At 41.9% G+C, this 27,293-nt stretch overlaps 1 protein-coding gene across 5 annotated transcripts in view; it reads left to right on the top strand.

Annotated features, from left to right (window-relative positions):
• lrp4 (low density lipoprotein receptor-related protein 4) overlaps positions 1-27,293 on the top strand; it is a 399,766-nt gene that overhangs the window by 282,368 nt on the left and 90,105 nt on the right. For all 5 annotated transcript variants that reach the window (XM_043705467.1, XM_043705466.1, XM_043705468.1 and 2 more), the window contains exons 7-14: positions 6,920-7,039; positions 7,179-7,304; positions 8,059-8,184; positions 9,258-9,392; positions 11,938-12,063; positions 14,267-14,497; positions 19,793-19,949; positions 23,549-23,766. In XM_043705467.1, coding sequence (XP_043561402.1) covers positions 6,920-7,039; positions 7,179-7,304; positions 8,059-8,184; positions 9,258-9,392; positions 11,938-12,063; positions 14,267-14,497; positions 19,793-19,949; positions 23,549-23,766 — 1,239 coding nt within the window. The remainder of the gene's footprint in view (positions 1-6,919; positions 7,040-7,178; positions 7,305-8,058; positions 8,185-9,257; positions 9,393-11,937; positions 12,064-14,266; positions 14,498-19,792; positions 19,950-23,548; positions 23,767-27,293) is intronic.

Below are 27,293 nucleotides of genomic sequence, written 5' to 3'. Positions count from 1 at the left end.
AACGTTTAAAACGTGCGTTGGCTGTAACGCGATTACATTACCACCACTTTAAGTGCTGTTTCTAAAGCAGGATTTTTCGATAATGGGGAATGGTACAAGAATGCAACCACCATGTTATAGAAGAACTACCTGTAAGAGAATATTGTATAGAGTGCAATGGGATTTCTGCTTTGATCCCACCTGGTAAGCATTTAGCTGTACAGTTTTCAAGAGTAAGATATGAGGTATTTGTGGCTATCTGTTTGAGACACTTAGCTAATGCCTCTGCAATAAAAACAGCCTATCTCTGTTACCCACTGGGTTGGAAGTTTAAATTCTCACTTGCTCACATCTCATTGTCCACTTGGTTCTGTTTTGTAACACTTTGTTCCTGCATTTTGTCCATTTGCAGCACGTCAGTCAAATTTTGCAAGTTGCTTTCTCACATTTTCAAGGGTACAGATTGGATGGATGTGCCTTCAGCTACTATTTCAGCTGAAATGTATCATGGTTTTCTGATGTTTCTGCACATTTACTTCTACTTTATCATATTTTCCGGTTTCTGAATGAAATTGTGCTGTCCCCAACTGAGCATTATTGCACAACACAAATTATTTTGATTTATGAAATCATTACTTGGATTTTCCACAGTAAACTCTGCTACAACAATTAGTTAATTTTATTTGAAACTGAAATTCTGGTCAAACCATTGAATGTGACCAGAAAAGGCAAGGGAGATGTTTGAAATGTGTGTATTGTTGTCAGCTAACAGACTCTGAAAATCCACATGATCACGCCACATCGGGAGGCTGGATCTACCTACTTCACTGTGTTTCTTGGTGAAAGTCATGGTTGGAGAAAGCCCCATTTCACTGTCAGTTTGTGACTACTGGTGGGTTGCAGGGTGACCAGAATTAGGCCATTCAGCCCATTGCGTCTGCTCCTCCTTCAATAATGGATAGTATCTTTCTCAACCTCAATCACCTGCCTTGTCCCTGTAGCCTTGATCCTCTTACTAATCAGGAACCTATCAATCTTGTCTTAAAGAATCTCAATGACTTGGCCTCCACAGACCTCTGTAGCAGTAAGTTCCACAGATTAACCACCCTCAACCTGAAAAAATCCTCCTCATTTGAATTCTCAAGTCCCTTTGATCGGAGGCTGTGTCCTTGTCTCTCCTACTAGTGAAAATGACATCTGCACATCCACTCTATCCAGGCCTCTCAGTATTCTGTAAGTCCCAATGAGATCCCCCTCATCCTTCCAAACTCCCATTGAGTGCAGACCCAGTGTCCTCAGCTGCTCCTCATATGACACTGCTTGTACAACACAAACTTTCTTGTAAATCACCTCTGGACCCTCTTCAAGGCCAGCACATCCTTCCTTAGATACGGGACCCAAAACTGCTCACAATATTCCAAATGCGGTCTGAGCAGGGGCTTATACAGCCTCAGTAGTGCATCTCTGCTCTTGTATTCTAGTGCTCTCGAAATGAATGCTAACATTGCATTTGCCTTCCTAGCTGCCAACTCAATCTACACGTGGTGCCTTTTGGCAGTAACCAGTGACCTCACCCACTTGATCAATGTGAATGTGACTTCAGAGGATGAAAAGAGAGGAAGCTAGACCATTAGAAAGGAAGAAAATGAGAATGTTCCAAGTGGGCAGTGTGTTTGCAAGTCAAATTATACCATAATCAGGGACCAGCGTGAATTACAGGGATAATTCTGCAACATCAGGCTTCCTCATTGAGAGTGCTCCTTGGAGAATCAGGGTTAGTGTGTTTGATTCTATCTCTGTCCCGCTATCCCTTTCTGTCACAGAATAAGCTCTTTAACCAGGTTGCCAGGTATTATCAAGCCTTGAGTATATTCCTTTAAAGCAGAGTAACTGTGGTTCTGGACTCCCAGTTATAATGCCACTGGTGATGGAGTGCTGAATGAGAACACATTCAGATTGTGTAATTAGTTGGAATTAGGTGACAAAAGCCAGTGAAAGCCGTAAGACCGATTAAAAATGTAACAAATTTCAATGGGTTACTCTGTACCTAGAGTCATAGAGATGTACAGCACAGAAACAGAACCTTCAGTCCAACTCATCCATTCTGACCAGATATCCTAAATTGATCTATGTCCCATTTGCCAACACTTGGCCCGTAATCCTCCAAACCCTTCCTATTCATATACCCATCTAGATACCTTTTAAATGTTGTAATTGTACCAGCCTTTATCACTTCATGTGGCAGCTCATTCCACACAGCATCACCCTCTGTGTGAAAAGGTTGCCCCTAAGGTCCCTTTTATATCTTTCCTCTCTCACCCTAAACCTATGGCCTGTAGTTTTGGACTCCCCCACCCCAGGGTCAAGACCTTGTCTATTCACCCAGTCCATGCCCATCATGATTTTATAGACTCCATAAGGAGTCTCTGATGCTCCAGGGCAAAAGAAAATCCTGGGTTTGAGTCGGAAGGATTCTATTTGAACATTAATTTAAATATTTAACAGAGTGAGACCACAGGTTGAAATGGGAGCAGATGGTTTTGGGGACCTGGTCAATATCTATAAACATACCAGCCCTTCGTTAAATGACAGTGTTTTGCAATTGATGAATCATTCAGAGTTGGAGGAAATGAAGGCTGATTTTGCCTGGCTTGATTTATATCTTACCAAAAGCAGTCAATTGTTTTTTCTTCTAATGTAGGTTGGAGTAGAAGGAAACATCCGGTAGCTGTTTAAAATTGAAGGGTGGAACTGAGTAGTTTTGTTAGTGGTTTCAGTTAGAGAGTGATTAGTAATATAATCCTCCTTGGTGTCTTTTAAGCTCGGTCTATTATGGTAGCAAGAAGAATCCAAGTAACTTGAAACTCTTGCCTGGATGTTTTGAGACAATTACACAGGATTGAAACTTGCATTTTACTGGTGTCCTGCATAAGGATTTACAAACTGAGGTGGTGTCTTTGTCTTCATCCCCTCGCAGTGTGAAATGTCTTGTTAAAGCAGTTTTCAGGCTATGTTCTCATCCAGTGTATTCCTAACCTCTGAGCTTTTGCAAACCATCATCTTTTGTCGTGATTCCATCCATTCCATTAGTACCTGTTGTAGTTTGGGGCTACAACAGTCTTTAGCATCCGTGTTGTCTGCAGATTGAAATGTAAGAACTTGCAACTTGTTTATCACTGTTGCTTTTTTTGAGGCAGTGGAGTTGCTGCATTTTGTGTGTTTCATTACCCTTGCCATATCTTGCTCACTGTTGCAATAGCTGTGGAGTACAGGCCTTTCACCACCTTGATAGTCATCAGCAGGATCTCCTCAACCCTGCATGTGTAACCCATGGAGACCGACCACGTTACTGCTCAGACCATCCATCCAACTGGTCCAATGCACAGTAACTCTCCTGGTGAAGCCTAGTGCCATTTATAAAAGGAAAGCTACACCTTCCTGTCAGATGTGGAAGTACTGGGGTGGACAGTAGAAGTCACATGGACACTAGGTTGTAATCCAACAAATCACACAAGCTTTCAGAGCGCAGCCCCTTCATCAGGTGCCTGTCAGATGAGCAAAGCACATGCTTTGATCCTGTTAAAATTCCTCTTTGTGTAATCTGTTGTACATGCATACCACAGGCAATGATATTTGGCAGCAAGGGACGAATATTTCTCAGCAAAAACATAACATATGTTCACAAAATGGAAAGCGCTGAAGCCCACTAGTTTTCTGGAATTACAGTTTAACAAAGTAAGCATCACTACCTATGTTTCAGGAGATGGAGAAATATTGGGTTTATGCTACAATTGGTTACACAGATATAGCACTTTGATTTCTTTAGTATCTGTGTGATATGTGTTCTGGAGATTTGATTCCCTCAGCTACCATCCAGCCTTTCACTTTGTTCATGTCTATTCCTCCTTATAAACAGAAACATATTCTACATCCAGTGACCGCGCTAGGGTTTGCTTCTCCAGCTGGAGACTGTTTTGAAGAGCGATGATGGAAAACATCTTTATTTCTCGGATGCAAGAAGCATTTCTATCGCCTAAAGGCTTATTTGTTCATGACTCTAATTAAAAAGGGGTACTAAACTCTTGAAAAAGGAATGTGACAGGGACAAAACCAGGCAGAGTGACAGACTCACATTCCACTCGGTAAACGATACCAGTCTCAAATGTTTTGGCAAACACTCCAATCATCCTTAATTGGCTAATTGACTCATCCTGCCTGAGTATTGTTCGAAATAGCTGAAAATGTGTTGCTGGAAAAGCGCAGCAGGTCAGGCAACATCCAAGGAGCAGGAGAATCGACGTTTCGGGCATGAGCCCTTCTTCAGGAATGACTATCTCGTTTCGGGCATGAGCCCTTCTTCAGGAATGATTGTTCGAAATAGTCAAATTCTAGAATTCAGACAGGCACGATTTGTATTTCTGCGTGTCCCAAAAAAATAATCAAATGATGATCTGATCTCTAAAGCCTCCAGATATTTTTCTTAGGTTCTCCGAGAAGGCTGTTAAGATTTTCGGGACTATCTCAGCCACAGCTTTAAGTTGGGTCTTGGGACAAAGGCATCTTTTCTTTTAATGTAATGGTGAACAAAACCATCCAGCAATGGATTTGGGTACTAATCAAGTGGTATAGCAACTTGAAGTAAGCAATTTGCATGTTATAAAAAGCTGCAGATGCTGGAGATAGTCATAGAGACATACAGCATGGAAACAAGATCCTTCGGTCCAACCCGTCCATGCCGACCAGGTATCCCAATCCAATCTAGTTCTACCTGCCAGCACCCGGCCCATATCCCTCCAAATCCTTCCTATTCATATACCCATCCAAACGCCTCTTAAATGTTGCAATTGTACCAGCTTCCACCACTTCCTCTGGCAGCTCATTCCACACACGTACCACCTTCTGCGTGAAAAAGTTGCCCCTTAGGTCTCTTTTATATCTTTCCCCTCTCACCCTAAACCTATGCCCTCTAGTTCTGGACCTCCCGTCCCCAGGGAAAAGACTTTGCCTATTTACCCTATCCATGCCCCTCATAATTTTGTAAACCTCTATAAGGTCACCCCTCAGCCTCCGACGCTCCAGGGAAAACAGCCCCAGCCTGTTCAGCCTCTCCCTATAGCTCAAATCCTCCTGAAACAAAAGGAGAAATCAAAATGATAACTTTGTTTCTTTCATCACAGATGCTGAGTTTTTGAAGCAGTTTGACTGTCATGATGAAAAAATGCTTTGGTATCTTTTCATGTGATAAAATTTACATAAAGCCCTTTGCTCTGCAGCATGAAAACTGAGTGATCGTGGATGAATGTTAAGCATCTTGATATATGTACAGTTGTAAAGATAAGTTTTGAACAGGCACAAAGAGAAAAAAAAAAGCTGAGCCATTCATAAAAAAAGTTCCAGAGCATACAAACAGGATTGGCACCCATGAGGAGACTGGAGAGAGGCTGGGAGGATTTTGGAGCGGTGGAAGAATTATTTTAATGAATCAAGAACTTTGAATGTAGTAAAAGTGCTAGTGTGAGAGTTAAGGCTGCTGAAGATACTAGTGCCTGGAGATAGTGAGGACTGCAGGTGCTGGAAAGTCAAAGTTGATAAAGTGTGGAGCCGGAAAAAGCACAGCAGGTCAAGCAGCATCAGAGGAGCAGGAGAGTCAACGTTTAAGTTCAGGACCTCTCATCAGGAAAGATACTGGTGTTTTATTGGCAAAAGCATAGTGTAACCAAGCCGAGATGGATAATTGGATTTGAGCAGGTGAAATTTGTGCAGCATGAAATTTGCAAGTGTGACACAGTTGATGAGAGTCAGTGCTTGTGGAAACAGAAATGTAGGTAAGGATTTCAATAACAGTACATGCAATTAGGAAGGACAAAGGTGTTTTTGTTGTGAGAGGTGCTAGTGATGGATAGGGGATTAGAGGCATTGGTCAGGTTCGGACAGGGCACAGATTGCAAATCCTTGTGCTATGTTTGGCTACTGCAGTCAAGAGAAAGGATACAGTGACTTTGGAAGCTACTGAGTAAGCTGGATTTGTTTTCAGTCATCATTTTAGAGGTGATTCTGCTAAAACAAAAATTTCAAATGGGCACTCTGACAGGAAGGATTAGCAATCTGTAGCATAGCGTGAATGTGCTGACACAGATCCTGCCATGGACTGGGACGAGGGCAGTACTCACGGAGTAGCAAGACCTATTTCTTGAGAGGAGAAACTTAGACATGAAGGGAGAATCCATTCTGGAAATAACTTGATACAGCCAGTAAGTGTACAAATAATGAGCCCGGGATAGAGATGTAGAGGAGAATGCATCTTGTGTCTAACATTCTGCAAGACAAAAGAGATTGGAATTCTATACCTGAAAAATGTCAATGCTTTGTGAAAAAGGGTAGAGTAAAGAGAAAAGGCAACATTATGGAGCTGCTTCAGATGAAGAATAAAGCTGCTGTGATTATTGATTTTATTGTGCAGAGATCCTAAATATGACAGCTTTGTTTCTCCATGAACCTTTAGGTTCTAGACCTCGAACAGAAGCTGTGGGAGCACAGGTTCAAAGACAGGTCATGAGAATTGGTTTGAGGTAGAAAGAATGTTTAATCCTAGCCTTTGTTCACAACCTTCGGACAGCAGATCCTGTCCAAGGTGAAAGGTACAATTGCTGTGTTCTCTTACAACTTCAACTTTTCATTGTAGCTCACTGTGAACCCCTAGTGGCGGAGGTGCACAAATGCAGCCACACATGCCAAGCCAATAATCAGCACATTGGAAATCACAACAGGAGATGTATTTTGATTTTTTTATTCTTTTTTTCAGGCTACCTGATCTTAATCTCCCAGGAAGTTTTGTTAAATTATTGTTGGATAATATTATTGCCAATTCGGAAAGAAATCTCACACCTGCTCTTGAGATTGGAGCTTCACATGTGGACTAATTGAGTTTTGTTTTCTGTAGCATCCCATCACCCATGTCGATTGGGTGAGTTTCTCTGTAACAGTGGGCTCTGCATCAATGCTGGCTGGAGATGTGACGGTGACTTTGACTGTGATGATCAATCGGATGAAAAGAATTGCAGTGAGTTTTCTTTTTCAACATCACCTTCGTCCAAATAAACATCACAATCGTTTGGCACATGCAACTGAATGAGAAGTCGCGGTTCTGATTCCTGTTAGACTAAGGGACAAACCTGTTATGTTGTCTATTCTTGCCCCAGCTGCCTCGCAATGTACCACAGACCAGTTCCGCTGCAAGTCAGGCCGTTGCATCCGGTTGTCGTGGCAATGTGATGGCGAGGACGATTGCTCTGACAACAGCGATGAGGAAGACTGTGAGAAAACAGGTGATGCTGGGGATAGTGCAGTAGCATTTGGGGTCAGGTGGTCCTGAGACTACAGCAGTCGTAACAGGAGAAAACCCCTGGTCTGCTACAATCAATCTCAGCACATGCTTGGCACATTCCGGCCTCCTGGAATCAACTTTTGAGTTTTATCATTTTAGATGCTTCAGTCTCATAGAAACTAGTAGCAGGAGTAGACCACTCAGCCCATTAGCACCGCCCCTGCCCAACATTGAACGTGATCATGGCAGATCCTCTAAATGCCATAATCCCACTTTCTTTTCAGACTCCTTGATTATTTTAGTGTCTAGAAATCTACATTTAATTCTTAAATGGATTCAGTGACATGGCCTCCACAGCCTTCTGTGGTGTGGATTCCACGGATTCACCTCTTTCTGACAGAAACCTCACGCATGCGTGCACACATACACACGCGCTTACGCACTCACACACACATGTGCATGCAAACAGAAGTGCGTAAATGCATGCACAAACACACACCAGACCACACTGACATGTGCAAGTAGGATTTGTGGTAGTCACAATAGTTTGTTGTGAAGCTGGCTGTTTTAGTGAATGTGATGACAGTGAATGTTATCGTTTTAATGGGAGCATCACCTTTTGGCAGTGCCCCTTTGGGTAATGAGGTTTATGGTTTTCCAACTCATTTTCAAGTTATTCAGTGTTTTATGATTTACACCACCAATGGGTAAAAACATTGACTCCTAGGTGTTAACCCTCCACATTTTTGCTGTAGAACTCCCACACTGTGCTCCAGATCAGTTCACATGTGGCACTGGGCGCTGCATTGGGCAACGGAAAGTCTGCAATGGTGCCAAGGATTGTCAGGATGGCAGTGATGAGATCCCACACCAGAATTGCCGTAAGTTTGAGCCAAATACATTGTATAGTTGAACAATTTACCTGTGTGATCCTCAAAATTAGTTTCTGTGCAGCGATGCAGACTTATTTAGCATGAACTTTCTTTGTGTTCTATCAACTGAAAAACTGATCTGTTTAAGCAGACTAAATTTAGTGCTTCATGGATTCAGTTTTCCAGTTTGTCACACATTCTCTTCTCTCAAAAAGTGGACGGCTATGAGGATTAGTACTAGGCCTCTGTCATTTTTTGAACAGCTGCCAGGGAGATGGGCGGGGCTGATCATCCTCCCTGTGGTAAAGACTGCCCCCCTGCCAAAAAAACACCATTTGCTGTTGTGAGTGGCCCCTTTCTCCTCCCCCTCCTCAGGGCTCCCTGTGCTATCGCTGGGACTGAAGGGCTGCTGGCCATTTGATTGACCCAGAGGTTCCTTTTCAGTTCCAATTGCTAGGAGATTCCAACAAACTCTCACGAGCTGGAGATTTTGCAGAAATCTCGGACTGTTCTAGGATGAAGTTGTTCATCTCTACTGAAACATAATTCTATCAAATTGAACTCAGACTTACTAGTGGCCTCTGGTCTGTGTTTCTGTCTAAGCTATAAAAATTCAATTTTGTGCAGACTTCATCAGTTAGCACATTCAGAACTTGCTACACACTTCACTTACACCAATTCGCTTCCTTGGAAATGATGTATTTGGTTCACTGTTCCAAATGACTTTCTAACCACTTAAAACAATTACCTTCTCAGAATGTAGTTTACTTTTACATAAAACTCAAATTCCCAAATGATGATATATTATGATCCTTTTATCACCTTTCTGACTTGGACTAACCTCGCTATCCCTTCCTTGTCATTGGGTTAAGATACTGGAAGCCCCTGCCTCACTACAACCCATGGTCTTCCAACAGTTCACCAGTCTCTGTCCAATGGTAGTTGGGGCTTGGCAACAAGCACTGTGCCGGCCAGTGAGTCCACAAACAAATATTAGAAAACAAAGACCTATCTAAATAATTTCCATCCTGTATCGCTGCAGTTCAGATCCAGAAGAACTAACTTTGTGATTTTAAAATCAGGTGAACCTTCTGAGGAGGAAAGTTGCAACGTAGACAATGGTGGTTGTGCACACAAGTGTCAGCAGGTTCGAGGTATTGTACAGTGCACGTGCCACACAGGCTATCGACTAATGGAGAATGGAAAGTTGTGCCAAGGTAAGGCCCAAATATTTGAACTTTCACTTTGGGTGCATTAAGCTGCTGTATTGTCCACCTCCCCCCACACCACAAAACATTGGTCACTGTGACACAAGATGCTTGATCTAACTCACTCCTCTACTGAGAGACTTTTCATCCAATACTTGCTTGCACGGTTAGTTTCCTCTGGTTAAAGTTCAAAGAGCAGTCTTTGATTTGTGGAAAGCTCATTTACATACAATGAAACACGGTGTTGCTTCACACCCTGGTGATCGCCAATGTATTGAGCAAACCTTCAGCTTTTTAATTTTGTGTCAGCAATTCATTCGACGAAAGCCATTGTCTTTCCAGTGATTATCCAACTTGACAACATTAGCTATTCACAGCAGTCGGGTTTGTACCATTGGTGAGCTAATAATGTCGAGAGGAATCAGAACTGAAAGAATTTGTGACGCTGTAATTCCTCCTTATGTTGCATTTCCAGATTTCTGGAAAAAGTCTGTCTCAGGTGGAAAAGTAGAATTTCTTTAGGGGCCTAGATACCAGAAAAATGCATCAAAGAGGATATCCAAAATCTTACCTTTCAGGGTTGGTCCACATAAGCTGATCTTGAAAAGGCCACACAAACAGTACTTATATTCTCTTCCAGTCATTTGTATGTTCACCATGTTTACACTCGTGAATTTTTTAGCATGACACTTAATGATCAAATGGCAGGTAAATCTGCAGAATGAGTGATGACCTTTGCAATTTTTTATTTTTTATTTTGGTCCTGACCAACATTTAATACCCAGAGGGCAGTTAAAGGTCAACCACATTGTTGTGGGACAGGACTCATAGACAGTTTCTTGGAAGATTCCTTGGTGAACCAGGTGGTTTGTATGACAACCGATCATGATTTCACATAATTTCCAGACTATACTGAATTTTAATTTCACTCTCTGCCACAGCAGGATTTGAACCTCTGTCCCCAGAACGTTAGCCAGGGATTCTGGGAGACTATCCCAGTGGCAATGCCACCAGGCCACTGTAAGTCTGATGAACCACACACATCGGACTCTTGGCTCAATGAGCAGGCTTCCCAGGAATGCATCAGCCTCAGTGAAGTTGCAGTTTGGCTGAGGTGGTTTGCGAGATTGTTTAAGAGATGCCAATTCCTTTTCTATTGTAACTCCAGTAGGATTTGGGAAGTAGGATGCAGTAGGATATTGCTGACTGCAAGACGCAATACCCTGTTTTGATTGTAATTCCTTCTCAATTCAGTGCTGATTGTTTTGGTCTGAAAGCATTAAATGGCCTGATGTTGGACACCCACAAATAAGGAGAGCAGGCCATTCAGCCCTTTGAGCTGAGGCTGCTGTGTTGTATAATAAGGTCATGGCTGATCTGACTGTGGTATCAGCTCTACTTTTCTGTCTCTTCCCTTCCCCAAGCCCACTAACCCCTGACTCATCCAAAATCTGTTTAACTCAGCTTTGAATTAGCTGCGTGACCCAGCCCCCAGTGTTCTTGGAGTAGGACCGTAGTGCAATTCACTGTCCTGTTTCATCCACAATCTAAACTGGCTTTGATTGCTGTCTAGTAAAACAAAATCAGTGTGGTGCAGTTGGATGCTCTTTTGAGATTGTGGTAAAAGTCAATATTTTTGGATCAGAGTAGAGAGAGTTAAGCTCTGATGGAGCGTGTATGTATTGATTACAGAGTGCTTGTTGAATGACTGCAGTGGCAATGGGCTTGATTTTCTTGTTAACATTTCTTGACCTGAACACTTTTTTTGCTAGTTGTGTGACACAGAGAACATTATTGCAGAGCACTACCCGCTGTTCAGTTCAGTTAGCACCAGTAGTGGTGATAAAATAGGATTTATCATCTGCTGTGAGCCCCTCTCTCCAGTTTAATCAAACAGGATTTCAAGACGTTTGCCTGAAATTAACAATCTGTTATTTTTTCTGATTTGACAAACCCAGTTCCCAATTGTAAGTGCGATGCAAGTCAATTATAATATGGTTCAATTTACTGCTGATTAGCCAATAGACGAGGGTCTTGTGGCTCCTAAACCTTTATTTAATTTTTCTTGCTAAAAATAGGTGGAAATATGACTTTTCATGTTAATATCGTCTGACTGTAACTTAGTTCTACACCAGAACGCCAACATCTACATTGTAATGAATATCTGTTGACTTCGTGTTTGTAATTTTTTTAAACACTACCTGAGGAAGTTCTGACACTATAGACACTTGAAGCAGTTTTCAATCTTTTACAAAGTACTAGCCTTTCACACCATCCCTGCCATGCCTCGGCATTATCCTGGCGCATTGTTCGGGAGGTGAAAGGGACAAAAGGTGTCAGTGTTTGTCGCAGTGACCAGTTGAAGCACATCCATGAGATGTTATGTCTGAGGTTTCAGAACTGCTGTCGCCAGGTGAAGGTCTCCTGTGTGTCATGCCTTATAACCAGGAGATTGAAAAGGGGAGAGAAGCGTTGTACATCAGAAGCCTTATCTTAGTAAGTAAGTATCGCTGAGGTGCGATGCAGTAACATTGTGGTTGTGCTGTTTGTGCAGACATTAATGAGTGTGCTGAGGATGGATACTGCAGCCAAGGCTGTACCAATTTGGAGGGAGGATTCCAGTGCTGGTGTGTACAGGGTTATGAGCTACGGCCCGACAAGCGCGGCTGCAAAGCACTCGGTAAGTGTCCCCCACCACTTCAAAATGTTTTGTTGAACAGATTTCCTTCAGAAATTGTATTATGTGAGGATAGAGAGATCAATCTTTTACATTCCTGGGTTTCCTGACTCCAGCTTTGTTCAGTTTTCATGCTGCTCACCATGAAGAGTACCGTGAGATCTAGGAGTAGAATTTGACCATTCAGCCCATCCAGTCTACTCCAACATTCGATCATGGCTGATAGGTTTCTCAACTCTAATCTCCTGCCTTCATCCCATAACCCTCAATCCCCTTACTAATCAAGAACCTATCGGTCTCTAACTTAAATACACCCAAGACTTGGCCTCCACAGCCCTCTGTGGCAGTGAGTTCCACAGATTCACCACCCGACCTCCTTTGGAACTTGAAACTTCCTGTGCTCTGGTCGAGTTGTTCCTGAAGTGGAAGTTTTTTTTAAATTCCATCATGGGACATAGGTGTCAGTGGCGAGGCAAGCATTCATTACCCATCCCACTTGCCCTGTGGTGAGGAAGAGCTCAAACCGCTGCAGTGTATGAGCTGTGGGGACTTGCTTGGAAGCAAGTTCTAGGATTTTGACCCAGAGATGGTGGAAGATGGTGTTCTTGGAGCTGCACTCAGGGAGGCAACTGGAGAGTGAGGTGAGGAGAAATTTCTTCACCTAGAGAGTGGTGAGCCTGTGTGATTCTGTGCCACCGAAAACAGTTATAGCCAAAATATTGCATGTTTTCAAGAAGAAATTAGATATAGTTTGGAAGGCTAAGAGGATCAAAGAATATGGGGAGAAAGTGGGAGCAGAGTACTGAACTTGATGATCAGCCATGATCATATTGAATGGCCTATACCTCTATTTTCTATCTTTCTATGAGTATTCCACTGCATTCCTGACTTGAATATTGTAAATGATGGGCAGGTTTTGGGAAATGGGAAGTGTTGATATGTCTAATAAAGTTTGGTTTCTGGTCAATGATAAGGCCCTATGGTGATGGAGGATCCAATGAAGGTGATGCCATTGAATGTCATGGGGCAATGGTTAGATTCTCTCATGTTGGAGACGGTCATTGCCTGGAAACTGTACAGCAGCCTGTCACTTGCATGCTCTTTCTGCTTTTTGGTAATCTGTCCCCAAGGACAACACCTGCCCACCCACATTTCAACTGAAAACCAAAGAATCACAGTGAACTTTTAGTTCAAGATTTTTAAAAATCCGTTCATTTACATTTAAATTCTAGTCACTGCCAAGGTGGGTTATAAACCTGGAACCCTAGAGCCATTGGCCTGGGTTTCTGGATTACTTATCCAACGACATTCCCACTACATCTCCATTTCCCCATAGTTGTAATTCTTCCTGTCTAACCCAGGGCAAAGAAGGATTGAGTCAAACTGTCATTCCTGATGAAGGGCTTACATCTGTAATGTCGATTCTCCTGCTCCTCAGATGCTGCCTGACCTGCTGTCCTTTTCCAGCACCACACTCTTGACTCTGATCTCCAGTATCTGCAGTCCTCACTTTTTCCTCCTTGAGTCAAAGTGTGTTCATGTTTGTGAAGCATCACAACATAGAAGTAATGAGATGTGTAGCCCTGTGTTGCTATGAGCTTAGCTGCCAGAAACTGTCCTAGAGAAGGTTAACTCGGATGATCCCAGGTATGAAGGAGGTGGGGTCTGTCTTATGAAAAGAGCATGAATAGGTTGAGCCTGCAGTCGTTGGGATATAGAAGAATGAGAAGCAACCTTAATGAGGGGACTTGGCAGAGTAGATATGGAAAGGTTATTTCCCCTTGTTGACCAGTCTAGGTCCAGACGGCATCATCTCAAGAGTGCGGGGCTTGGCAAGGCTTGATCATTAAATATACTTGAGACTGACATAGATAGATCTTTAGTTAGTGAGGGAATTGAGGGTTATGGGCAGGAAAGTGGAGTTGAAGATTATCAGATCAGACATGATCTCATTCAATGGTACATCAGACACGATAGGTTGAATAGCCGACTTCTATGCTTGCCTCTTATGGTTCTGTGGACAGGATTCAGTCCAGCATGCATTGATAGAATGAAAACCAGGCCAGTTGCACATGTTCAGCTCTCTTTGAATAAATAAATTGATCTTTTGTGGTTTGTTAGTGACTAATTTTGGCAGCGATTGAAATGTCATCGATTGAAGTTTGTCTGTTAACTTGCCAGTCTGTGAAATTGTTATTCCCTTAAGGGCCGGAACCAGTGCTGCTGTTTGCAAATCGCATTGATATTCGCCAGGTGCTTCCCCGGCGGTCAGAGTATACTCTGCTGCTCAATAACCTGGAGAATGCCATTGCCCTCGACTTCCACCACGACAAGGAGCTCGTGTTCTGGTCTGATGTCACCCTGGACCGCATAATGAAAGCCAATCTGAATGGGAGTAACGTGGAGGAAGTGGTGTCAACGGGACTGGAGAGTCCAGGTACGGATCAGTTTAAATCAAGACAAATCTTTGAAATTAACACAGAGAAACTTGGTTAGAGATTTAAAAAAATTGGAGATGCTGGAATCCAAAGTGGACAGGCAGGAGGCTGGAAGAACACAACAAGCCAGGCAGCATCAGGAGGTGGAGAAGTCGACATTTCGCGTGTAATCCTTCTTCAGGACCAAGAAGAGTTACACCCGAAACGTCAATTTCTCCACCTCCTGGTGCTGCCTGGCTTGTTGTGTTCTTCCAGCCTCCTGTCTAACACAGAGAAACTCAGCAGGTCTGGCTGCATCTATAGAGAGACAAATTGAGTTAACATTTCAAGTCTGGCATGGAGACTCTTCTTGAGGTCTTTATCAGACGTTTGAAACTTAAATCATTGGTTCCAGAAAGTGTTTGAGACCAAAACATTGAATGTTTTCAAGAAGGAGTTTAATACAGCTCTGAGGGCAAAAGGGATCAAAGGGAGGAGGAGGAACAGGATATCAAGTTGGGACGATCAGTCATGAACAGATCGAATGGCTTACTCCTCCTCCAGAGTTCTATGTTTCCAGTGTCCGACTGAGCGGGAAGATGCTCATCCTCATCTGTTCTCATCCACATCCGGAAATGAGCCATCAATGTGTTTGTGAATCTAGCTGTTTTTGCTTTTTGCACATTCCACACAGTTTCAAAATGCCCACAGGTGCCAGCTTACATAATGGCCATGGGTCTGGGTAGTGTTGTTACCAGCAGCATCACCAGAGGTCAGACAACTGGGCTGTTAACCCAGTGCTGACACACCATCTGTATAAACTAAGTCATTGACCTTGTGGCTTTTAAAATACAGAGAGTCCCAAACCTTTAGTTACTGATCCCTTCTTTGAAAATCCACAGTCTTACAGAAAACAGTGTTGGGGAGGATTTGTCTTCCTACCAATTGTATGAAACAGCTGATAATGGACTGTTAGGCTATTTTACAGAGCAGACAATATTCTTTTTAATTGAAGTCAAATAATCACAGATAGTAACGGACTTGAGTATGACTGAGGAGAGACGTGGCACTGAGGCTTTCCATTCTGCACATATCAGGACCAGCACAAGAATGCCAAATTTCAAACAACTGCAGCAATTTTACTACAACAAACAAAAGGTATATGTTCTAGCCACCTTCTTCTTTTGAGTTCAGAACCACAGAAATTTAACAGTGCAGAAGGAGGCTATTCTAACCATCATGCCTGCCCTGGAGCCTACTGTCCCCCGTTGTTTTCTCCATGGCAACATTTCAGCCAATCAAAGCTGATTTTCCAACTAATCAGCACACTTTTCTCCTGTAGTACAAATTGGTATGATTGTTTGACATTCCCGTGTGCATCCTGGTGAGTGTGAGCTGGAAAGCTTTGGTGACATGCAGCAAGATTCAAAATGGCAGTAGTGTACGTGTGCTATAAGTGCACCAGCGACATGTTGGTGAATCCTTCTGCACCAGTTTGTTTGGCCTATGCCTGAAATTGACACTTGTAAATTGGTATTTGCAGTTGCAAAGTTTAGGGGGAGGGGTGGGAATCAAACCCTGTTCGAGATTCACCCAACCCCACTTTCTTGAAATGAGGCTGCGTTGATTGCGTTTGCGCTTAGACTAATAATGTTTTGAGACAGATTAACAAGTGGTCCTTCAAGAGACTGCTGGTATCAATCTCAAAAAAGTATGTTTATTAAAACAATAATCCTCACATTTGCCTGTTGCTGGGCCCCTTTCTCATTTCCACTTGAGCCTGATCTCCTTCTGATCCCAGTACCAGGAGATATCAAAGGGCGTCTGCTGAGAAGATGGTTGGAACTGATCCATCGCCTTGTGGGTTACCCCTTAGTCAGTGCTTGCTGCTCACTGCCTATCGGTTCATGGATTTCAGGGCGCGGGATTGAGTGAACCCCGGGCCTCCAGCTCCTGGTGCAAATCCTGCTCACTGCCTACCTTATTTCTGCAAATAGCCGAGAGTAATCCCCATCATATTGTCCTGCAATGTGGAGCCACTTCGGAGGTTTCCATTTCAGGGAGAGCTGTTGGTTCTGCATGGGGAAAAAAATTCTAACAAATAGAGTCTGTCAGCCAAATATCTCAGTAAAACCTCAAGTGCTGGTGAGAATTTGCTGAAATAGTGATTTAGATAGAATTTCAGGAATGTGACACTCTTTCTTCAACCTTCTGTTGAAATGTTACTATGGGATAGTCATCAAAACTCTCCAATTATCTTCAGCTGTTATTTTAGATGAAAGAGCTGTCTTTTGGAAATAAAGACCCTTGTGGTTTATCTTTGGGCTCCAAGTGGCACTTTAGTTGGCTTGCTTCCCTGAACAGAAACTGCAGCATGAACACATGTGGTTCACAATCTCTTTTCAAGCTGGTGCATATGAATTCCACATCCAAATAGGGAAGAATGGATTTCTCTTTTTTTTTTCTTCGTTTTACCCTGGACCTGTTCCTTCCTTCCATTACTTCCAACTTCCATCAAAAATTGATTTGTTTCATGAGTTCATGGGATGTAGATGCCTCTCGCTTGGCTATCATTCATTGCCCTTCCCAAATTGCCTGGTGGTGAGCTGACTCATTGAACTACTGCACTGCACGAGATATAGGGACAGCCACCATTAGGAAGGGGGGGGTTCCAGGATTTTGACCCAGTAACAGTGAAGGAACGCTGATGTAGTTCCAAGTTAAGATGGTGAGCTGTTTGGTGAGAAACTTGAATTTGGCCGTGCTCCCCATGCATCTGCTGTGCCTGTGATAGAAGTTGTGGGTTTGGAAATGTCACATTTGGTTCAGTTATCAAGCCCATTGGAGCCAAGAAACTTCAGGACACTTTGTAACAGTAAATCCTTGGAGTTATTGGCTTAAATTGGGGTCACTGGAACTGGTCACAAAACACAGTCTTGTGATTAGGTGCTGCTTACCTGGAGTGTGCTTGCAGCTTCCACTGACATAGTCTTTCTCTCTCTCTGCCTTTACTCCGTTGGACTGGCAGAGAAACAGCTGCGTTTCTCCGTAACTAGAAAATCTTGGCATAAAGATTTTGATTTTCCACTGAATTCTTAAAATGTAAGTTGGAACAATCAAGAGTTTTACCTGGTGCGTAGCCCCCAATTTCTGTGCATTGGGCACGTCTCTGACAGGATCGCCTTCTAATTCTCAGGATGCAACATACACTAGGGTCACCTTTTGCAGTTTGCTGTGTTGTTCCAGACCAATCGCGATCCTCACAGTATATTACAGAAATAAAAGGCAAGTGTAAGGTGCTTTGTTCCAAATAGGATTTGATTTGTCCAGCTCTAAGCTTTAATCAGAAAACACTTTGTTCTTAAAACAAAGTTGAGACATACCAAAAAGAAAATTTGACATAACTTTACTGAAATATTTAACAATTGAATGTATTATTTAACCACATTGGGGCGGCACGGTAGCTCAGTGGTTAGCACTGTGGCCTCACAACACCAGGGACCCAGGTTCGATTCCAACCTTGGGCGACTGTCTGTGTGGAGTTTGCACATTGTTCCTGTGTCTGCGTGGGTTTCTCCAGGTGCTCCGGTTTTCTCCCACAGTCCAAAATGTGCAGGTTAGGTGAATTGGCCATGCTAAATTGCCCGTAGTGCTAGGTGTGTTAGTCAGAGGGAAATGGATCTGGGTGGGTTACTCTTCGGAGGTTTGGTATGGACTTGTTGGGCCAAGTGGCCTGTTTCCATACTATAGGGAATCTAATCTAATCATTAACTATTCCAACATAATTTGGAGATGCCAGTATTGGACTGGGGTGTACAAAAATCACACAACACCAGGTTATAGTCCAACAGGTTTAATTGGAAGCACACTAGCTTCCACCTGATGAAGGAGCATCGTTCCGAAAGCTAGTGTGCTTCCAATTAAACCTGTTGGACTATAACCTGGTGTTGTGTGATTTTTAACTTATTCCAACATAGGCAGCATCCCATAAACCCAACCTTGGCAAAATTAATTCAGTAACACAGTTGTTATTCTCACGTGCTGTCTCTCTCCAGTCCAGTAGAAAAAAACAATTTGCCTGTTTTGATTTTTACGAGGAAGCCTCATTGTCTAAGACTTGACTCCAGCAGCAGATAACTTGAGCTTACAGTTTCAGCAAAATCCACAAACTGATTGACAGCAAAACCAAAATTCTTTCAGGTCTATGTGAGCCGTGACCCCAGCCACTCATGGTTCTTTTGTCTTACTTGAAAAAAGAGCATCCAGAAAGAACTGAAAAGCTGTCTGAAGGAGACATTTCAGCACCACTGTGACAACACCCCTCTGCAAGAAAAACAGGATGGGGGCACATCTCTCTTACAGGCACAGTATTGTCACACCATGCAACTGAACTTTGCTCAAGTTAAACTCCATAGGTCTCTGGATGCATGAGGCTGCATCTCTTTCTTGTTCACTGCTTCCCCCACCCCTACCTTCCCCTGGAATGTCTGCACGAGACTGAAGACAGTCAAATGGAAGGACAAGATAAACAGAGTGAACACGACTCCCTCTCTAATCGGGTATGTGTAGTGGCTACAAAGACAGCTACACTAACCATTCACACTGCACTTGCAGTGTAATTATCACTCTGTCTTGTGCTCAACCAAGACTTAACTTTTCGCCAGATGTGCATTTAACACAAACACACCTGATCTTTCCCTCTCGCGTTGCTTCTGTATGTACAGAAATACACATTGCCTATTTTTAAAATATCATGAATCTATTTTTTCCTTGAGTGTCTGGGGCATTTATTGTAGCAGAAATGTGAATAAAATCAGTTGTAATCTGTGGCTGACTTGGATTTGGGAGGAAGGGTGTTGCTTGCTTAAAACATGTCATTTTCTAATTTCTAAATAGGCCTGGAAAATTAAGCCCTTTTTTTCTCATTTTGTTGATATTTCTGAATGACCCAGTGAATATATTTGTAGACTGTTTGTGGTATTGTTTCTGATCTGTATCTATTCTATATTTTTGGAAATTAAAATGTTTATTTTCAGTAGAGTCTGGTAAGGAAATGGAAGCAGGCTAATTATAAAATGGCTTGAACTGCACAGAGGAAGGAAGGTTTTATATTCTGTCACTTACTTTCTTTTGGTTTTTATAGCCCTGTGAGTCACTCAGATGTCAGTCAGAGGAAGTGCTTCTGTTATATCTCATGTGTATGTTTGTTGCTACAAAGAGGTTTCGGCACAGCCTTATAATTTTTGAACCACAAAAGGAAAAGAAAATGCTAACAATATCTGTGTAATGTCTCCAAAAAATGTAATCTCTGACAGGTGGGCTTGCCATTGATTGGATTCACAACAAGTTATACTGGACTGACTCTGGGACATCACGTATTGAAGTCTCAAATCTTGATGGAACACAGAGGAAAGTACTTTTGTGGCAAAACTTGGAGAAACCCAGAGCCATTGCATTACATCCAATGGAGGGGTAAGCTGACCATAGACATTGATCCCATCTGAATTTACTTCAGTCATCTCCAGCATGAAGGGCAGATGCCATCTTCCTCAATTCCTTAACCATACATTTCAAGCAAATGTACAATATTTGTGTTTCAACATGACTGAGTTTAGCAATAGACTCTTAACCTCAAAATCAATTGTAATTTGTAGCAGTTTTAATGACTCAGAGCTTTCTTGTTAAGCATGCCACAATCCCAAAGGTCATTTTGACATGGTACACCCTGTCACTGGGGGCTGACGAGAAAGATTTACTTCATACACTGTAAATTAAACTCGCTCTTTGATGTTCTGTTAGTTATGGTGTCTCTCAGCCCCAGGCAAATCCACAAGAGCATCTGAATGGAGAACATTGCTTATCCTCAGGTAATGAATGTATTTGGCATGGGCTGGATTCTTAACCACTCTCCTCTTATTCATTTCAGTTTGTTTTCCTAACTTGGCAGTTTTTGATATCTGCTGTCTTACTGTTTCAATTTCAGCTGTTCTGTTTATTGACAACGTCTTTCTATTTTTAAAGAGCTTCTGTTGTCCTGACATTGTACTCTGTTTTTTTTTTCCCTTGTATTGACTTTGTATCCTGCTCTCTATTCCACATTGTGGTCATTGTTTTGATGCCCTGTTAAATATAAATTCCAGTTCAGTTATTAAGTGTTTCTCTTCATCAGATCTATCAGTTTGCCTGTCTCTATGGATGTCACATTACCGTGTGCTGGACAATAGGGTCACAGAAGTCTGTGGTACAGAAAAAGGCCCTTCAGCCCATCAAATCTGTGCCAAGCAAAAACAATCACCTGACTATTCTCATCCCATCTTCCAGCATTTGACCCCATAGCTGTGTGTGCTTTGGCATCACAAGTGCATGTCTAAATGCATTGAGGATTTCTACCTCTATCACCCTTACAGGCAGTGGGGTTCCAGAATCCCACCACCCTCTCAGTAAAATAAACTTTCCTCTCATTCCCTCTAAACCTCCTGTCCCTTCCCGTTCATCTGATACCATTGGTCATTAATCCCTCTCCCAAGAGGAGATGTTCCTTCCTGTTTGTCTTGTCAATGCCCCTCATAAGTTTGTACAAAGTACGGACTGAGGTTTTGAAATAAAGCTGAGAAATACTAGTGTGTGAACAATTTTTAAAAATTATTATTTCAAATGAACGTTAATCCATCTGCTGCAACACCTCAACTAAAACTGCAGAGCAATTTCAGTGGGGTTTGTTCAGCATTTGTAAGCTAATATCCATCACTGTAATTTCAGAGTCAGGATGTCTGCGTTTATAATTATTTATAAGTCTGAGCTCAAAATCATTTGCACAAATGTAATTGCTTTGAGCTATTGAGGGCATTACTCCGGAACTTGAAAGTGATCTGTACTTGTTCAAAACACAAAACTTTTGGTGTGTAATTTTGGTCCTGAAATACCTCCATGGTTAGTCTTTAGGAAGGTTAATTTGTTTCTTTCAAAAATGAATGAATTGAATAATGGCCCAAGAAATTATTTACAAGCATGTTGCCAGGAATAGAGGGTTTGAGCTATAGGGAGAGGCTGAATAGACTGGGGCTACCTTTCCTGCAGTGTTGGATACTAAACAGTGACCATATAGAGGTTTATAAAATCACGAGAGGTGTGGATAGAGTGAATAGTCAAGGTCTTTTCCCCAGGATTGGGGAGTTTAAAACTAGAGCATATTGGTTTAAGATGAGAGGGGAAAAATGTAAAAGGAACCTAAGGGATAACCTTTTTAAACAGAGGATGGTGTGTTTATGGAATGAGCTGCCTGAGGACATAGTAGAGGCAATTAGAAGTCATTTATACAGGTACATGGATAGGAAAGGTTTAGAGGGATATGGGCCAAACACAGGCAAATGGGACTGGTTCAGTTTAGGAAACCTGGTTAGCATGAGTGATTTGGGCCGAAGGGTCTGTTTTCATCCCGAATGCCGAAGTCTGAGCATCATCCTCTGAGGTTGAGAATTCCAAGATTCAAATCTCTGATTGAAGACATTGCTCCTCAACTCAGTTTTAAATGACTAAACTCTTATGCTGTAACTGTGACCTTGTCACTTTAATTTATTAAACATATCCCAGACCGACTTTCCCTTTTTGTTCAGTCAGCCATGCTGGTCCTTTCAGAATGAATGGAGACTTGCATGAAAGCAAAAAATGCCCCATTTCCTGGAGAGTGCTTCTCACACCCTTTTTGCAATTACAGCTGGACATTATATTTCACGATGGAATTAAGGACAGAATTCTCCAAAGGAGTGTTGTGAATCATTTCCATTGTCTTTGATTTGGGAGGTGTAAGCCCTTTTAAGATTTCACTTTTCAAAAAAATCTGTAATGTTTCCTTAGCTATTGAATTAAATTTTGCAAACTAAATTTCACACTACATTTAGCAAGCTGTTGGTTCTTATATTTGACTTTATCACTACCACATTAGAGCTACAAACTGCAATAAATCCCTTCAAGAACATTGCACAAGTAAGTTGAAATGTGTGGTGTAAATTTGTTTAAACCTAACTGAGAAAATCTTTTATTTCATTGAACATGACAACAATGCTATATAGAAGAAGCTTGGAAACAGTAACTTGCTGAGATTTGAAAGTTAGTATTATAAATTCTGTTAAAGTACAGAATTACTGTCATTGGCTTTCTCTCAGATGATTAATAAACAATATGTGATCGTTCCAGGATGTTGTTATAAGCTTACAGTCTCATGTTTTTAAAAGCTTCTCTGCTTTGCACCTCCACATTCATTCTAAAGTTAAAATCTATGATTGAACAGTATGGTAGTTGTAGAGCCTGACCAATGCACAGTGCTATCCCATCAGAGAGAAAACAAACCCAGATTTTAACTCGGTGTCCAATTTGTAGCTCCATTGAGGTCCATGACCTGTGTAAGCAGGTATGTCACAGATCAGACATCTGACCCAAATACGCTCCGTTTTCACTGGGTATGTTCGATTAATATTTGTTTGGCAGACCAATTCCTGGGATGGTGGGCCTATCCACTGAAAAGGGATTGAGCAGACTGTGTCTAAATTTATTATAGTTGAGGAGAATGAGAGGAGATATCATTGAAACGTATAGAATTCTGAAAGGGCTAGACAGGGTAAATACAGAAAGCAGATATTCCCCAGCAGGGTAGTCTCAGAATAAAGGGGAAGCTATTTAGAGGTGAGGAATTTCTTCACTCAAAGTGGTGAATCTTTGGAATTCTCAATCATAGAGATGTGGAAACTCATTGAGTATGTTCAAGACACATTTCTGGATACTGATGGCATCAAGGTAGAAGGGGTGTTTGCAGGAATGTGGCATTGAGGTAGAATAGCAGAGCAGACATGAGGGGCTGAATGGCCTGCTCCAATTCCTAGACTACTTCTAGAATTTAATTGGTTGTTTCAAAAATGCTCAGTGACTATGAATGATCCTCTTCAGTTATTTCAGTATTTATTTTGGTTTTGCAGACTTAATTATCACTGGATTAGACTAGTTCTGTTCTTGAGTAAAGCGTGTTTTCATTTAGCCTTAAAGCACCTGATCTTTGATATAACCGATGTGTTTTACAGAACTATCTATTGGACAGACTGGGGTAACACCCCCCGGATAGAATATGCGGCCATGGATGGCTCTAACCGCAAAATCATCGCAGATACTCATCTCTTCTGGCCGAATGGGCTCACCATTGACTATGCAGGACAAAAAATGTACTGGGTAGATGCCAAACATCATGTGATCGAGCGTGCGGACCTTGATGGCCAGAACAGAAGAGCAGTGATCAGCCAAGGTATGAACATCGCCCTTTTGCTAATGGAGTGATGATTGGCTTTGTAATGCCAAGCTATGGTGGTGTCTTATCATGTAATCTAGATATCTAGATTTTCATGTAGTGCAGTTAGCTCTTTCCCCTCCTGTGTGAAGCCAAAGGAAAATTGTACTGCTAGGACCTGATCATCGTATCTTAAATTTTATGCTCAAAAATATTGCTGCATATTTTGCACTGAGGTGCAGAGCTTCTGTACTCTCACTGGCATGATAGTGTGTGGATGGTTAGACCAATCCAAGAATACAAGCTGACTCGAAAATTCAGCACAATTTTCAGACACAATCAAAAGCAAACTTGCACAGAGTGCAGCTGAAAATTGCACAGGGCAAAAGTCTTGTTGCATGCTTTATTTCTGGAGTGGCACATTGGAAAAACATAAAATCTTCTGGAATAGATGATGGGTCTTTTCATGTGTGTGGATGGTGAGAAAGAGATGAAAAGGCAGCTGCAAATCTTGGACGTTAATATCTGCAATGTGCAGCCACAGAAATGAGGGCTGAACACATTGCTCAGTGGTTTTAGTCTTTCCAGCCTGTCTTAGTAATTCACAATACTTCCTTCAACACTACTTTAGATTTTGAGCTAGATGAATCTTTCTCGGTCATAGAGATGTACAGCACGGAAACAGACCCTTTGGTCCAACTCATCCATACCGACCAGATATTCAAAATTAATTTAGTCCCATTTGCCAGCACTCTTCCTATTCATGTGCCCATCCAGATGCCGTTTTACTGTTGTAATTGTACCAGCCTCCACCATTTCCTAATGACTTCTAGCCTTCCAAATTATATTTGAAGCGTTTTTAAAACGTAAGAGCGCACGAACTAGGAGCAGGAGTAGGCCATCTGGCCCTTTGAGCCTGATCCACCATTCAATTAGGCCGTGGCTGATCTTTTCATGGACTCAGCTCCACCTACCCTCTCTTTGACCATATCCCTCATCCCTTTATTTTTCAAAAAAGTATCTACCTTAGCTTTAAAAGTGATTACTGAAGTTTTTGATGGTTATTGACTTGACTTACAGGAGTTTACTTTCGTTGGTCATTTTTATTTAACTCTTAGATTACAGTATTCCTTTAAGAAGTTCACACAGCCACATATTCCACACTTGGCTGTTTCTAGAACGATATAATGCGTACAAGTGTGGGTATGAAAATCGCCCAGAGGCTTGAGAGTCACAAGACCTACGCCAACTCTTTCACTTACCTGTAACGTGCCTCCTTGACAACATTGAACTCTCCCCTACATCCCTCACCTGTGATTTTTTTTGTTTCTGTGAGGTTGTTATCTTACAGTTTACTTGTGTGCTAAGGACGAGTCATCGATGTTTGAGTTATGTTTTACCATGGCAATAAGACCGGTCTCTTTGGAGTCAAATTTTGAGTTGCTTTCAGGTACTTTGATATTGAAAGCTGAAACTGTGACAATAGGCACAATTGTTACAAAATGTAACACACCAGCTGGCAAGGTGAAGGTTAGAGGGGAGATTGATGGAATATTTTCTTCCCCATCTCATAAATGACCTATGTGTGACACTCACTTGGATTTAATACTTACATACAGCCTGTTTAACCATAAAGCTGATTACAAGCCACTTCCCTCAGATTTATTGAGATGAGTTAATCCTTTGTTTATTGGACAGCTTTTGTAGATTGTAAAAGTTTGACGTATTGCTGAAAAAAAGACATTTTATCAAAGCTTTTCATCTTGTACTCATTAGACAACTCACAAGAAATACCAAATTAAAGCAAAAACCAACATTTAAACTGTATGTTTAGAGGCAAGTGAACTCTGATTGTGGCATTACAATGGAGAATCCTCCAAATAATAATAATTGACAGTAAATTACTAGGCTTTATTTAAATCGTAACCAGGCAGGGAAATTTGAATAAAGCCTGTCAATCATCATTAATTGGTTCGGAGATGCCGGTGTTGGACTGGGTTGTACAAAGTTAAAAATCACACAACACCAGGTTATAGTCCAACAGGTTTAATTGGAAGCACACTAGCTTCCACCTGATGAAGGAGCGTCGCTCCGAAAGCTAGTGTGCTTTCAATTAAACCTGTTGGACTATAACCTGGTGTTGTGTGATTTTTAACATCATTAATTGGTGCATTCTTCACTAAGAGTTCAATTGCCAACTGATCAGCAATCTTCACTCATATCTCTTCTCATAAATAAATGATGGTATCCCTCTTAAATTGATATTCTTATTTATTGTCCTTATGAATGCCAGGCCAAAAGTTTTAATAAAATCTATCTTTTTTCAGCAACAGTGAAGTTCAAGTGACTGTGACAATCTGAAACAAAAACAGAAATTGCTGTAAAAACTCAGCAGGTCTGGTAGCATCTGTGGAGAAAAATCAGAGTCAACATTTTGGGTCTAGTGACTCTTCTTCAAGAACCTGAGTTTACCTAATGCAACCAGAAAAGCTAACTTTGATTTCTCTCCACAGATGCTACCAGACCTACTGAGCTTTTACAGTAATTTCTGTTTTTGTTTCAGATTGTCACAGTCGTTTGAACTTCTCTGTTGCTGAAAAAAAGATATATTTTATTAAAACTTTTGAGTTGGCATTCATAAAGACAATAAATAACAATATCAATTTAAGGGAGAATACCCGCATTTATTCACGGAGAAGAGATACGAGTGAAAATTGCTGATCAGTTGGAGTTCGGGGCTCATGACTACTCTTCAAGAAGCTGAGTTCACCTAATGTAACCAGAAAAGTTAATTCTGATTTCTGTCCACAGATGCTGCCAGACCTGCAGAGCTTTTCCAGCAATGTCTGTTTTTGTTTCTGATTTCCAGCATCTGTAGTTCTTTTGTTTATTGTTTGACGATGAAAATCTGAATGGTTTCCACTTTATATGGATAGATGCAGTTTTCCAAAGCTGCTTAGTGGCTGATAAAGATTTAGCAATGCAAGTCAAATAAGTTGACAATGAGCATTGCTGGCAAAGTCAGCATTTGTTGTCCATCCTTCTTGATCTTAAGAAGATGGAGCTGTTGTACTGAATTCCATTCGGGCCTCCATCTGACTGCAGCCCCACAGCTATGTGGTTAGCCAGTGCTGTCTGAAGTGACTGAGCAAGCTGTATGAAACATTTAGAGAAACAATGATCCACATCAACAACTGCAGTGACACAATGGCCTTGCAGCATTGTCACTAGACTAGCAATTCAATGGAAATTTGGGTAATGTTCCGGAGAAAAGCTCAGGCAGCATCCGAGGAGCAGGAGAATCGATATTTCAGGCATAAGCCCTTCATCAGGAATGAGGTTTGTGGGCGGGGGCACTGAGAGATAAAAGAGAGAGGGGTGGGGTTGGGGGAAAGGTAGCTGAGAGTGCGGTAGATGGATGAACGTAAGGGAGAACGTGGATCTGCATCAGTGGTGCTGGAAGAGCACAGCAATCAGGCAGCATCCGAGGAGCTTCGAAATCGACGTTTCGGGCAAAAGCCCTTCATCAGGAATAAAGGCAGAGA

The sequence above is a fragment of the Chiloscyllium plagiosum genome, chromosome 16 (assembly GCF_004010195.1).
Source record: "Chiloscyllium plagiosum isolate BGI_BamShark_2017 chromosome 16, ASM401019v2, whole genome shotgun sequence".
Classification (NCBI taxonomy): Eukaryota; Metazoa; Chordata; class Chondrichthyes; order Orectolobiformes; family Hemiscylliidae; genus Chiloscyllium; species Chiloscyllium plagiosum.
The sequence above is the reverse complement of the archived record's forward strand: the minus strand, read 5'-3'. Positions and strand labels throughout refer to the sequence as shown.